The 12,974-nt window shown below is 55.9% G+C and overlaps 6 protein-coding genes across 6 annotated transcripts in view; 1 reads left to right on the top strand and 5 right to left on the bottom strand.

Moving 5' to 3' along the window:
- Positions 1–266: 266 nt before the first annotated feature.
- Positions 267–2,399, bottom strand: VTJ04DRAFT_5065 (uncharacterized protein; the record flags this gene model as incomplete). Its single annotated transcript, XM_069363140.1, has 4 exons — positions 267–1,441; positions 1,507–1,655; positions 1,710–1,957; positions 2,019–2,399. 4 exons carry the CDS (start codon positions 2,397–2,399, stop codon positions 267–269), a joined length of 1,953 nt encoding a protein of 650 aa, XP_069220016.1.
- Positions 2,400–3,527: 1,128 nt separating this feature from the next.
- On the bottom strand, positions 3,528–3,997 carry VTJ04DRAFT_5064 (uncharacterized protein; the record flags this gene model as incomplete). The annotated part of the gene is made up of 2 exons (XM_069363139.1): positions 3,528–3,844; positions 3,901–3,997. The coding sequence occupies 2 exons, from the start codon at positions 3,995–3,997 to the stop codon at positions 3,528–3,530; spliced, it is 414 nt and encodes a 137-aa protein (XP_069220015.1).
- Positions 3,998–4,040: 43 nt separating this feature from the next.
- On the bottom strand, positions 4,041–4,745 carry VTJ04DRAFT_5063 (uncharacterized protein; the record flags this gene model as incomplete). Its single annotated transcript, XM_069363138.1, has 1 exon — positions 4,041–4,745. One exon carries the CDS (start codon positions 4,743–4,745, stop codon positions 4,041–4,043), a length of 705 nt encoding a protein of 234 aa, XP_069220014.1.
- A 4,288-nt stretch (positions 4,746–9,033) lies between these two features.
- On the top strand, positions 9,034–10,517 carry VTJ04DRAFT_5062 (uncharacterized protein; the record flags this gene model as incomplete). The annotated part of the gene is made up of 4 exons (XM_069363137.1): positions 9,034–9,346; positions 9,412–9,648; positions 9,721–9,964; positions 10,040–10,517. 4 exons carry the CDS (start codon positions 9,034–9,036, stop codon positions 10,515–10,517), a joined length of 1,272 nt encoding a protein of 423 aa, XP_069220013.1.
- A 459-nt stretch (positions 10,518–10,976) lies between these two features.
- On the bottom strand, positions 10,977–11,867 carry VTJ04DRAFT_5061 (uncharacterized protein; the record flags this gene model as incomplete). The annotated part of the gene is made up of 1 exon (XM_069363136.1): positions 10,977–11,867. One exon carries the CDS (start codon positions 11,865–11,867, stop codon positions 10,977–10,979), a length of 891 nt encoding a protein of 296 aa, XP_069220012.1.
- Positions 11,868–11,976: 109 nt separating this feature from the next.
- VTJ04DRAFT_5060 (uncharacterized protein) overlaps positions 11,977–12,974 on the bottom strand; it is a gene marked incomplete at both ends in the record, with an annotated part of 4,601 nt that continues 3,603 nt past the window's right edge. Inside the window, one exon of the mRNA XM_069363135.1 lies at positions 11,977–12,030. Coding sequence (XP_069220011.1) covers positions 11,977–12,030 — 54 coding nt within the window. The remainder of the gene's footprint in view (positions 12,031–12,974) is intronic.

Raw genomic sequence — 12,974 nt, 5'->3', positions numbered from 1 at the left:
CAAAATTAACGGAAGTTTCTCACTTTTTGCTGTCTCAATTAACTTCCCCCTGCTTCTCCTTCTACACGGAGTTTTTCAAAGTTAGGAGATGTTGCATAAAAGACTGATGTGAAAAGTGGTATCCAGCGTTGATATGTCCATCCTACCTCTGAACCCACTCGCTCCCAAGCTTTGAGCATTAGTCTACACAAGAAATTCCACCCTGTCATTCCCTCTGCTGAGGTCTCCTCATACTATCTAAGCAACGCGCGGCTCGTCCCTGGACCTCACACCTTGGGCGTCTCCCTATACGCCGGCGGCAACACCCCCTCGAGCGCCGCCTTAATCTGCAACGCCACCGTCTTGGAATGCCACCGATGATGCTGCGTATGTCCTCCCATATTCCAATAACTCTCCAACCCAGCATGGCGCTTCCACATGCCCCGGATCTCGCCCTCGCAATCCACGCCCCAAGTCGCGTCCAACCTTGCTGCGATATCCTTCGGACCTAGCACCCCCTCCTCCTTTTTCCCCTCCTCAGCAACCTTCCCGTTCACACCATCTGTTCTACCGCCCAACACCCCCTCCGCCACCCCCCTCGCATCCTTATCCGCAAACCCGGTGCACCACACCACCGCGTCCGCTTCCTCCTCGCTTCCGTCCGAAAACTTCAGGCCTCGCTCGGTATACCCCACCGGCTCGACGCCGGCTTTGACCCGCACCTCCCGCTTCGCGATCAGCTCGGTCCCGCCGATGTCGACATAATGCCCGCCGGCGCGTTCCAGCAGGTTATGCGGCAAGCACGCGTCCGGATGCGCGCCGTCGATAACGGGGAACCCGGCTTCGGCGAGAGGTTTGTACCGGTCGGGTTCCTGCGAGGAGAGGAAGGCGAAGAGGCCGACCGCGAGGTTGCCGTCGACCCACCCCGGGAGGGTCATGAAGGCGCGGTCGCTGATGGCGGTGCCGGCGACGTGGTACAGGCCGAGGCCGCGCGGGTCGCAGATGTGGCTTAGGGGGACGACATAGGTTGGGGAGCGCGCGACGAGGGTGCAGGACAGACCGGCGGCGTGGCAGTCTTGGAGGATGTCGAAGGCGGTGTTGGCGGAGCCGATGATGAGGACGGATTTGACGCCTTTTTCTTTGAGCTCGGCGGCGGATTTGTAGGCGGCCGAGTGGATGCTGATGCCCGCGTATTGGTCCGGGTTGGGGAGGGAGGGGATGTACGGCTTTTGCGAGCCGTAGCCGGTGGCTTGGACGAAGTGCTTGGAGAGGACGGTGAGGCTGCCGCCGCCCGGGGTTTGGAGGTGGACGGTCCAGCGTTGGGTGGTTGGGTTGTAGGTGGTGGAGTGGGCCGTGGTGGAGGAGAGGATGTTGAGCTGGAAGGTCTCGGCGTAGCGCCGGACTTGCTCGGCGAGCTCGTCGCGGGTGAGGAGGTGGGGGTATTGTTGGTTTTCGGGGTAGGCTGTTCAGGTCGGATTGTTAGTGTTGTGAGAACAAGCAAGTGGGAGTGTTAGGGGTAGGACGTACGGAGGTAAGCCATGTCGGCGAACCTCGTCGGGATGTGGAACTTGAGGTAGTCATAGCGCAGGGCCCAGTTGTCGCCGGGACGGGCGTTGCGGTCGGCCAGGATGCTCTCGACGCCGAGGGCCTTGAGACGTGCCGCGAGTGAGACGCCGCTGGGAAGGTCAGTACCAAAGCACGCCGGTGTCAATCTCTCAGGAATCCCTTACGCATTTCCAGCGCCAACAATAAACACATCCGTCTCAATGGGGCTCTCCAGGCTGGAAACGTCCCTCCCGGGGTCACAAAGGCGGCTTTCATCCTCCGGATGCGCACTCAGCCTATCAACCCAGGTGCTGAAGCACCAGATCTTCCACTCCACCTTCTCCCCATTCTTGAGAGGCAGGAGGAGCATACGTCCCAGACACTCGGCAGCCGGCGAGGCCGTCTTGAAGGACAAACTGCAGTCGAACAAGCCCTGTGGTCACAAATTAACCCCCCGTCCTTTCCACCACTTCCCCATGAGACCATCAACATACCAGCACGGGGCTAACCCGAACCCACATCGGCTCCCCCTCCAGCTTCACTTCGCCCTCGATCTTCCGCAGGGCGGTCAACTTGGCCAACGCAGCCGCGACGGTTCTGGCGCCCGAAAAGGTGCGGAGGTGCCAGGTCAGGGCGAGGACGTCTTTCCAGTAGGCCTGGTCGGGGAAGAAGCAGCGGGCGAGGGCGTCGGCATTGGAAGAGTAGAGCGCATGGTTGAGATTTTCGAGGACACCCTTTGCGATAGAGGTGCGCTGTTCGCCGGACAGGGCGTCGACGTTGATGTCTGCGGGGATGGTGGGGAGAGGGTGTTTGACGAGCTCGGCGCGCAGGTCGGCGGCGGGAGGGTAGTCGGCTGGAGGGTAGTCGGCGGTCATGGTGATGGTAGTAATAGTGGTGGTGGTAGCGTTGATGGATCAGGATGAATGAGTCGTTGGATTGATCAAGACGGTCTTTGACTGTGCTGGGTTGAGTGGGCCGAAGTGAGATGTGATGATGGTGATCAGGTTGGATATTCTTTCAACCGGGTCGGGCAACCCTCTTGTACTTCTCGAGACAAAGAAGATCATAGATGGATTGGGAATCCCACCCCCGCGGCCGCGTATTCACGGTGGCTTGTAGATCTCGAACCTTTTGGTGGTTGTGCGTCATCGGCACATCGCCGCGGTGAGCTCCTTGCCAATCATGTCAACTACACCTCTGCATGGCGACCGAGAACATGCAGCCTGGTCTCGGCCTGCAAATCAAAAGCAACACCAGGAGGACTGACCATGTGCTGAAGATGGTTGAAGACTCAAAACGGACACAGACATGTCAGAATAAGACATGGCACATAGCAAAAGTTCCCAGTTGGTTTCGGATATCGGGATGGTACATACTAAGTACGAGGGATCAGGGGAGGTATGGCATATGCAGGCCAAGTAAAAGCCGAGTCTAGACTCACCATAGCTGGTGTATAATTATAAGTACCGACCTACCTGATCTGCGGTACGTACCTGGTACTGTATGTACATGGAAAATAGGTGCTTTGCCTATATAGCTGATCTGAGACATAGTGATAAAAATCGATTCTCTCTACCTTCATCTACTGTATTGTCGACCTCTGGTTCCATCCATCGAGTCTTGTCCACACACCCTTCAGGCGCTGAGTCCAAGGAGCATCCCCATCAACCTTCTTGGCAAAATTCCAAGAGAACTTTGCACTCCCGAATAGATTCATTCAAAGCCCATCTAGTTTTCCAAAGAGTAGCCCCTGGCGTGAGTTACTGAGCTACAACCCCACAGATGCTGTCGTAAGTCTTGCAGTGTCATTCAAAATAGGAGGCAGGCCAGACCTCGACGCGTCATCGCCTCGGATTCTTCGCTTTCGCTCGAAGGCCTATTGTCTAGTCTGTTTGAATCCGGGCTGCTGGCACAAAATGACTTATCATTTTTTTCCTTTTTGTTTGGAGAAAAGAAAAATATTGGATTGGCTTGGGTTGTCAAGGCTGTGCCAATCCCCTCCTTCAGGGGAGCTGCGCGACTAATGTGCCGCAGCTGTCATGCGGCCATCCCGTGGATGGAGGATGCACTCCCCAGATCCCATCCATCCATCCATCTTTTTTTTGTCTTTGCTTTTGAGCGGTGAAGATTTTGACAACCAAGTTGCACAAAATCCAAGCACGGTCGCAGCCCATCATCTCCGAAGACTCGCAGGCGGATCTCGGCGGCCGTGCCGTTTGGATGCTTCCTCGCGAGATCTTGGCTTCATCTTGTGCAACATGACCCGCAGCCACCAGCGTCACAATGCAGAGTGTCAAGCAACGGGAAGGATCAAAAAGGTCTGAGGGTTGATCAACATCAAGTCATTAGAATTATTGGTATCAACACATCATCAACACCACCACTGAACTGAAACCCTCGAGGGATCATCTCTCCTCCATCTAACTGAACCAGCGATACATTGATCTTTGGCCCTTGTGTGTTTTGGCATCATCCAACCCCAACTTCTTCCCCTCCCATCACCACATCTCCCCTTCTTAGATCATGGCGACAGCGCCAATGAAGGCGGCAAAAGCCACAGCAAGGCCAGCGAGACCGGTGGAGCGGGAAGCGGCGTTCTCCTTCTCGTCGTCCTCGTCATCCTTCTTGCCGCCCTTGCTGCCGGACGACTTGCCCTTGCCGTCGTCCTCATCATCGTTGCCGTCGTCCTCATCATCGTTGCTGTCGTCCTTGGTATCCTCCTCCTCATCCTCCTCATCGGCGGCAGCGGTAGGCTTGCCGCTGGACCCGCGGGTGCGAGTGGGCGTGTCGACGGCGGTGGTGTCGTCATCATCGGTGGCGGCGTCGGTGCACTCGGGCACGTCAACGGCGTCGGTGGCCGAGGCGACAATGTACGCCGGGCACTGGGACAGGGCGGACTCCCAGGAGTCGCTGACGGAGCTCCACCACTCGAGGACGGAGGACTGGTACTCCTCCCACTCGTCGGCGATGACGGCGGGGACGGTGAAGTCGCAGGCGTCGAAGTTGCCGCCCTGCTCGATCATCCAGCTGGTGAGGGCCGAGGGGCCGGTAGGGATGTCGGTGAGAACCTCGGCCATGGCGGTCAAGCAGGCGTCGAGCTCGTCGTCGCCCGTCTGGCGCTCCTGGAGGACCTGGATCTCGCGCTTGACGACCTCGACCCGCTGGATGCGGGCGGCGGCGAGGCCGACGAGGGTGGCGGTGATGAGAGTCTTGGAGTGCATTTTGATTTTGGGTATTAAGGAATTAGGTGTGGGATGTTTAAGGTCGTAGTTGGTGAGTGGACGAGGGAGGATCAAAGTCCAAAGCACAAGATGATGCTGGCGATGATGATGATGATGATGATGGTGAAAGAAGGGAACACCTCCCGCTGCGACATCCCATCCCGTCGACTTAAATACCCAAAACCCTCTCCATCTTCTTAGCTCCCAGCAAAAGTTCCCCTCCACCAACTGACTCACGAGACCCAACCCGACAAACAGGTCGATGGTTGGTTGCAAACCCACATTCCCATCACATCCGGGTACCTGCGCCACCAATACCCCTGGGTCTCGCACTGCGGTGCGTGGATCTCATGCGGCCGCTACCGCCCATCGGGGATAGCTTCTCGTCCGTCTCCACGCTTCCCCTCCGCGCTTGGCCCGATCCTACCTCGCGCGCACCACCGATTGGCGCAGGCCTGGGGAGTTGTCTTTCAGCTGGTTGTTTGGCTTGGTCTGGGGAAATGAGCGTCCGCCACGCGGGCACACTGCTGCTCGCGGCTGTTCACGGCGCGTGTGTGTGTGTGTGTGAACCGTGGGAAGGCGGTGTTTGTTTTCTGCCCTTCGCAGTCGTTTTTCATTCAGGCATCTGGGTCCCCACGGCCTTAGGCCGCGAGAGGACATGTTTTGCCCGCATTGCCGCATTGCGCAGCGGCAGCTAGCAATTCAGGGGGGGAAGTTGGGGAGGTTGGTGGTGCTGCCAACTGGCAGACGAAAGAGACAAGCGAATGCCCAAACTTTCCGGTTCGCAGTGCCTCCCGAATTTGTTGCTGCTTTCACGGGCGGCCTCCCAGGATCGCCCTTCAATTGTGTTGACACAGCCTTACGGTGGAGCCGAGTTGGACTGTAGGGTTGCGTCCCGAGGTTTGGATCGACAGCGATGGCCTGTTCCGGGGAGATTTGGATCCACCATGTGTGGCTGATGGTTTTCGCTTGCAAGCAAAGAGTGCACCCAGATTCTTTTGGGGCTGGAGCGCGATGTGGCGAGAGATTTGTTCGTGGCTTGCTCGAGGGCCTCCACCAGGAGAGAGACACCGTCTTTCGCAGAGGTTCTCAGAGCAACATTGGTTTCTGTCTGTTTGCTGGAGGCGGTGCAAGCCAAGCCAATAGTCGAAGTGTTGTTATGCCAAGCAGCAGTCTCGTGAACAGTCAGTCTTTGTCATTGTTGTCCTCGGCTGGGAGATTCGAGCGTTAGTGATGTCATCCCGCAGGACTGGCGGCTGCTTGGTTGCTTGGAGCTTAAAAAGATCATGGCCATTCCAACGCAAGGAGACGAGGCTTGCCAGGAACTCTCGTCCTTCGGGCGCTTGTCGACAGACTCCGGTTTCGGTCTTCTTCTCCGGAGAGATCGTCGTGCATTAGTAAGGGCTAAGTATTTGTGTCAATCGGAACCATCTAGCTATAGTACGGCTCACACGAGGCATACTTGATCCAACTTACGGTGTAAGTCCTTACCTAGGTGCCGCACCTCGCAGCCAAATCTCGAACCAAGCTCGGATCAAGCCATCACAGACCAGTGAGCGACAGTTTCTCAGTTCTCATGCATATTGCCCATATCGCCGACTTTCCGAAACCGGCCCAAGGCCAATCTCAAAGATTGCTCAGCCGAGGCGGAATCTGCCCTGTACTGTGTACTGATAGGTAGTGCGTTAGACGCCCTGCCTGAGCTATTGATTAGTCTGTGATGACATGGCAACGCCAGCTGAAAGAACCTTGAAGTGACAGCTGTCACAGTGCCAGTCCTGTGTTCTGTTCCGTAAAACAGCCAAGCACCGTTCAAGAATGCCAAAGTGGCTGGAAATATCAAATCGTGGGGCTGGAGATGGGGCGCTTAGCTAATAGCTCCCTACCAAGACCGTAGAGCTGGCTTTGACAGACGTTGATGGGCAACACTCGTGCATGGTGCCCACGAGGACGTGTTCTGTGGCATTCATACCTGATGTTGGCTTTGGAGTCTGCCTAACTAGTAGTTTGCTATTACTGCGGCTGTCTGCCAGCTCACTATCAACTCACAGCTAGATTCCAGGAGTACAGAGAATGCCTCGAACTCCTAAGGCGGTGAGTTCATCATGAGCCGAGGCGAATGGTGAAGGATGGCGTGCTGAGGAGGAAACTGACCGACGGAGGGCGCGGCTGAATAACTAGGTACCTGGCCTAGTTAATACTGTCAAGCTGAGTGTATTCCTGGGTCCACTGGGGAAAAGATGGGGGGGAGGGGGATGGATGGCTGCGGCGAAATTCAGATGGACGGTGTAAGAGAGGATAGCTTTGAACCTCTGCCAGCAGTCTTGAGACTCGTGACAGTTCGATGATTTGAAAACGCTGAAGTTTCTTGCCTCAACCGAGGCCGTTGATAATAGTGTTGTATATTCATAGACGAAGACGGTGCGCCATCTTAAGCCCAACCTCGAGCCCCTGTCCATGGTATTAACCACGACTCAACAGGACAGGATCTGTCCCAACCAGGCGGGATGTCCCCAACCCCCCGAAGCATGCGGCTCTGCTCCATCTCCGAATCTCAAATCCCGTGGAAAACCGGTCACCCGATTGGGATGCAGCCCCTCACCCGAGGATCGTGGCAAAAAGCTTGTGTGACATGTTCACCCGGAATCTGATTGATACCTTGGTACGTACATGTATATGCATGAATAATATCTCAGCAACGTTCCACCGACGACGAGATTTTGATGACAATTGACAAATGGTGCCCACACTCAGGCCAAGCATTGGTGGTCTTCGATTGGCCTTCTCCACGTGGTGTTGTTAGTAGGGCTGCAGTGTGGCGCACATGCCAGGGTACCGGGACAAGGATGGATTGGGGCAAACGAAACCGAAGGGGCTTGCACTTGGGAAATTGGTCCGGACATAGGTTTGGCTACCAGAATGTCTCGGAGTTAATAGGGGCTGAAAAGAGGGGATATTCATACAGGGACGAATTGCTCATTCTTTTGTTGTTTGTTCAATATCAAAGAACTGCCTTGATCTACTATGAGATTATGTATGATGTCACCAGGCCCGATGAATCTCGGACAAGAAGAAATTGAGCCGTTATTCGATCACAAAACGATCAATTGAACTGAAATTAAGCCACAATTCCAATCTACAACAACAGAAACATGGAAGGAGAAACCCCCCATCCTTGGTTCCCCGGTTTCAAACACTGCCCGGTGGATAGTCCATAGGGCTGAGGAACCATACGGGGACGGGCGGCTCCGACGGCCTCGACCGTCCAAAGTGCACCTTGCCGGCGCCGGAGAAACGCCAATCCTGCCGTAGCGGTGTCCGAGTACTTGTCCATCACGTCTTTAATTAGTAAGAATCAGTCAAGCGATTGGATTGCTCCCCCACGGGGATCGATGCGGCTCTGTTGACGACCGGGCCGTCCGTGTGTGGGACTAAGGAACCGGGCGTTCGTTCCTGTTTATTACGCGATCGGAGCTAGACAAGAGCCGCACGATGCCGGGACATATCGCCTCACTCATCGCAAAGCCTTGGCTCCGGTTCCTGTAGATGCTGCATCTTTTTACACGCGGTACAGTGTTTCCTTTTCCTTCCTCGGCCTAGTCCGGGCTGTCTCCGGAGAGAAAGCGGAAGTTCGGCCAGCAGCCAATGCCGGAACATGGCTGCGCGCCGGGCTGGGCTGCGGCGAGGAGCTATTATTCATTGGGCGGCGAGGCTATGCAGGCCGTGGCCAGATGACTAGCCATTCCCCAATCATGTCGGGCCTTGTTATCTTTCTGGGACTTTGTTGACATAGCAGACTTGGCGCGAAATGTCACTATGTACTCTGCCGCCGTCTCATTTTCGTCTTCGAGAAGGGACTTGGGTTCTTTCAGGTACATGTCGGCGGAGTCCTACGTGACTCGGGTGGGTTTAGACTAACGATGAGGCTCTGCGGTAGTGCCAGCGCCCCATGCCGAAACAAGGGAAACAAGGCTCATTCATGACGGTGTTGATGCTTTGACATGTTGAGATGGCAGACCCTTTGTGTAGCGGTGGACGAGAAGTTGAGGCTCTGCGATGGCAGCACCTCGACGAGCTCACGAGTATATAATGGGGTCTCGATTAGAGCATCAGGATGTGTTTCTCCTCGCCAACACAGCAGCAGAAGCAGCAGAAACAATCACAGTCTCGAGCAAAGTCTCTCTGATTTGGATTCACTTGAACTGATTCTAAACACCTCGACTTACACGCAACTCACCACATCCATCCCTAACCCTTTCTATCTCAGCACCAACCTCACCTCATCATCATGACGACCGTCGCCTGTCCCCTCGTCTTCCCCAAGCCCGTGGCCAATATCCAGACCGGAAAGGAGACGGTCAGCGAGATTGCCCGTCCTGACATCTCGTGGATCCCCTCCTACAAGGTCTTCACGGAGCGCGTCGAGAGACTCAAGGCACTCTACCCCAACCGCCGAACCACCGTCCCCGAAGGATGGCCGGCCCAGGTTGAAGGTGCCCGGGTCTGGTCGGGCTCCGATTTTGCGTCCGAGAACGACTATGTCATGTTCTTGAGCAATGAGGACATTGCCGAGATCGAGGCCGGTCTGGCTCACTTCAAATGTCAGTTCATGTCTTGTTACTTATTCAAAGAGAACCCTCGAAGCAGAAATGCTGACATGGACCAGCTCTTCCCGGTGACCTCGGCCCCGACGATGTTACTCAGGAGACCTTCCCGCTTCCCAACCTCAAGGAGAGGCTCTTCGAGGTCGCAGACATCATCCACAATGGCCGCGGCTTCGTGGTGCTCCGTGGCCTCCAGCCCGAGAAGTATTCCATTAAGGACAACATGCTCCTGTATCTCGGCATCACCAGCTACATTGCCGAGACTCGCGGCATGCAGGACTTTGACGGGCGCATGATTCGTAAGTTTTTATCCCGCATACGCTCTCTCCGCTGTGACGAGGTCACTGATCTGTTGACTAACCCCCTTCCAGTCCACATCAAGGCCGTCGTCGAGGACAAGAAACAAAACGGCAGACTCCCCAACTCGCCCTACGTCAACCGAGCCCAGCCCTTCCACGCCGACCTGTGCGACGTGCTCACCCTGTACGCCCTCAACACGGCCGCGTGCGGCGGCGAGTCGTATCTCGCCTCGGGAGCCAAGATCTACAACGAACTGGCGCGCACTCGTCCCGATATCATCGAGGTGCTGGCCAAGGACGACTGGATCTTTGACGAGTAAGAAACCCACCCAGCCCTCTTTCCTATTATTTAAGCTCCCAAACTCCCAAACTAACTCCTGCTTCCCCGCAGATTCTACGAAGGCCAATACCACACCCGCCCACTCCTCTACAACTTCGGCGCCGACCACGGCCCAGGCTTCCAATTCTCCCGCCGCCCTCTGACCGGCGCGCACTTTTCGCCTCACCACCCGGCTGTGCCCGCCATGACGGAAATCCAAGCCGAGGCGCTCGACGCCGTGCACTTCCTCGCGCAAGAACACGCGCTCGAACTCCGCCTCCAGCGCGGCGACATGCTGCTGCTCAACAACTTTGCCATGCTGCACGCGCGCTCAGCGTTTGCGGACGACCCGGCCAAGGACCGCCGCCGGCATCTGCTGCGGCTGTGGTTGAGGAACGAGAAGCTGCGCTGGCCGACCCCGCCGGAGCTGGAGAGGATTAGCTGGGAGTGCTACGGTGACCATGCGTGGAGGAAGGAGATGGCGGTGTGGGATGTTGAGTATAGCCCGCCGGAGTTGAGGGTGAAGCATCGCCGGGCGAGCTGTGCTTGAGGGGTTAACGGCATGGAAAGCTGGGATCTCTTCTCGGTTGAAGCATGGATGTGTGTTTGTTTTCTTGCTCGACCTGATATTGCGTCTGTTTGTTTGTTGTTTCACGATGATGACTTCGAGCTTACTACTACATGATTATCATGCTCAGAGAACATCTGATGGCGAGGGAGAACGACGAGGGAGATTGCTTCAGAGGACTGAGTTAGGTACTTAACTACCGTTTTCACAGAACTATCAATACTGAAACCAGAATATGGTCCGAGTCCTTAACCACATTCTTTTCGACACTAACCAGAGAACCAACTATAACTGCTTGATGTGACATCCCCAACAGGGAGTTGAACTGGACACTTCAGAACAACAAAATTCCATCCATAGCTGACTTACAGTCCACCAAGTTCATAATTACTGCAAACAATGCAACCACCAACCACCCCTTTCCACCCTGCTGCCCTTGCATCACAACTTACTATCCACCCACCTCGGCTCCCTCTTCTCCACAAAGCTCCTCAACCCCTCCTTCATATTCTCCGCACCGTCCATCTTCTTATACAGCCCATCCTCCAACTCGTTCGTCCCCTCCACCGGACCCAGGGGCTGCCATCCCAACCTCAACCCCTCCCTAGTCGTGATCACCGAGTCGGGACTATTCCCAACCATCTCCTCCGCCACCTTCAACGCCTCCTCCAGCGCCTTTCCCTCAGGCACCACGAAATTCACCACCCCCCACGCCCTCATCTCCTCCGCCGTATAATCCGTCCTCCCCAGCAGCGCCAACTCATTCGCCCTCTGCAATCCCACCGTCCGCACCACCCTCGGCAACGCGCCCGCAACAGCCACAACCCCCCTCTTCACCTCCGGCAAGCCAAACTTGGCCTTTTTCCCATCGGCGACCACCAAATCGCAATTCACCACCATCTCCATCCCGCCCCCAAAACACAACCCGTTCACCGCCGCGATCACAGGCTTCTTGCCATGCCTATTCGACAGCCCACCAAACCCCATCCTGGTATACCTCTCCCTCTGCTCGGGGGTATAATGCGACAAATCAGGCATCTCTCCGCGCTGCTTCTGATCCCACTCCTTCAGGTCCGCGCCGGCGCAAAAGGCCCGGCCCTCCGCCGCGCCGGTCAGGATTGCGCAGCGAAGGGACAGCTGCGCATCGTACCATTCCCACAAAGCGGCCATGGCGAGGTGCTGCGCGGTGGGGATGGCGTTGAGCGCTCGCGGCCGCGAGAGGGTGACGAGGAGGATGTGCGGGCGCGGGAGGGAGAGGTGGACGTTGGGGACCGTCGGGGGAGGGGGGGTCAGGGTGAGGAGGGGGGCGGAGATGCTGCCGGGGGTGGACATTTTGGGTGGTTTTGGTTGAGGTTGTTGTTGTTGCTGTGTAAGTGGTGGTGATGGTTGGCGGTTGGTGAGAGGCGATGACTTGGTTCTTTGGGGCTGGGCGAGGAGGCACCTAGGCGTCGTTGATGCTGACGTAGGCGTTGGAATTGATCGATGGCGGCCAAATCTGAGCGACAGTAGCAGCGAAGGTGACTCCAAGGCGATGGTATTTACAAGAAAACAACAAGCCGCCAAACCCAACAACGAATTCAACAATATGACGTTCAAGAACAAACCCGTCTCTATTAATATGAATCTCCAGAATCTGTCAACCTCCACCCACCCAAACTTAGCGTCCGGCTAACGTCAAGTTTAGCACCGCCGAAATCCTCGGTATGGAGGATGGTAGTCCTTCCCCGCAGGTACGTTGCCGCGGCCCCGGATCTCTTAGACCAATCGATCGCGGGGAAGGTAAGCAGGGATGACGTCGGGCGCGGAGCCGAGGCTCAACGGGTCTTGACTCCCGACTCCAGCTGCAGGGGCCAGAAGTCGCTTCAATAGCTGAGAGAGACTTGAAAAGTCAATGAAGTTGACTTGGAGGGAAATGGGAGCTAAATATCTTTGGATAGGTAGTTATCCTGCTATTATAGGCTGGGGGGAATGGTGCATCGTTGGTCGAGGATAACGGGCTCTCAGCTTGAGCCCTTCCCCTTCTCCCATCCTTACCTTGGCACTTCCCAAGTTCCAGTTCAATGCAAAACAAATGTCCAACAGCAATAAGTATTAACTTAGCGAGGCATAAGAAGACGCAAAATATAACAACGGGTATCGCCGCCCAAAATGTCAAACCCATGCCCACCACCAAGCATACAAAACAAACCCCTTAGTGAACCATCCATAATATACCCTGAACTCGGGTAACCATCCATCCAACAAACACCGGAAGTATGACCCATCACAAAAATACCCCAGATATGTACTCAAAACCCATCCATATACGCCATCAAACCTATCCATTCATTACCTTATTTATTACGACCCATCACATCAATACGCCACTCTCCTATCCGGGGGCAGTTCAGGGCCTTCGCAACCCCTGAGGTCGGCGCCGACCTCCTCCACCTCTTCGAC

The sequence above is a fragment of the Mycothermus thermophilus genome (assembly GCF_041956435.1).
Source record: "Mycothermus thermophilus strain CBS 625.91 unplaced genomic scaffold VTJ04scaffold_3, whole genome shotgun sequence".
In the NCBI taxonomy this organism is placed as follows: domain Eukaryota; kingdom Fungi; phylum Ascomycota; class Sordariomycetes; order Sordariales; family Chaetomiaceae; genus Mycothermus; species Mycothermus thermophilus.
This window is presented reverse-complemented; position numbering and strand designations above follow the sequence as displayed.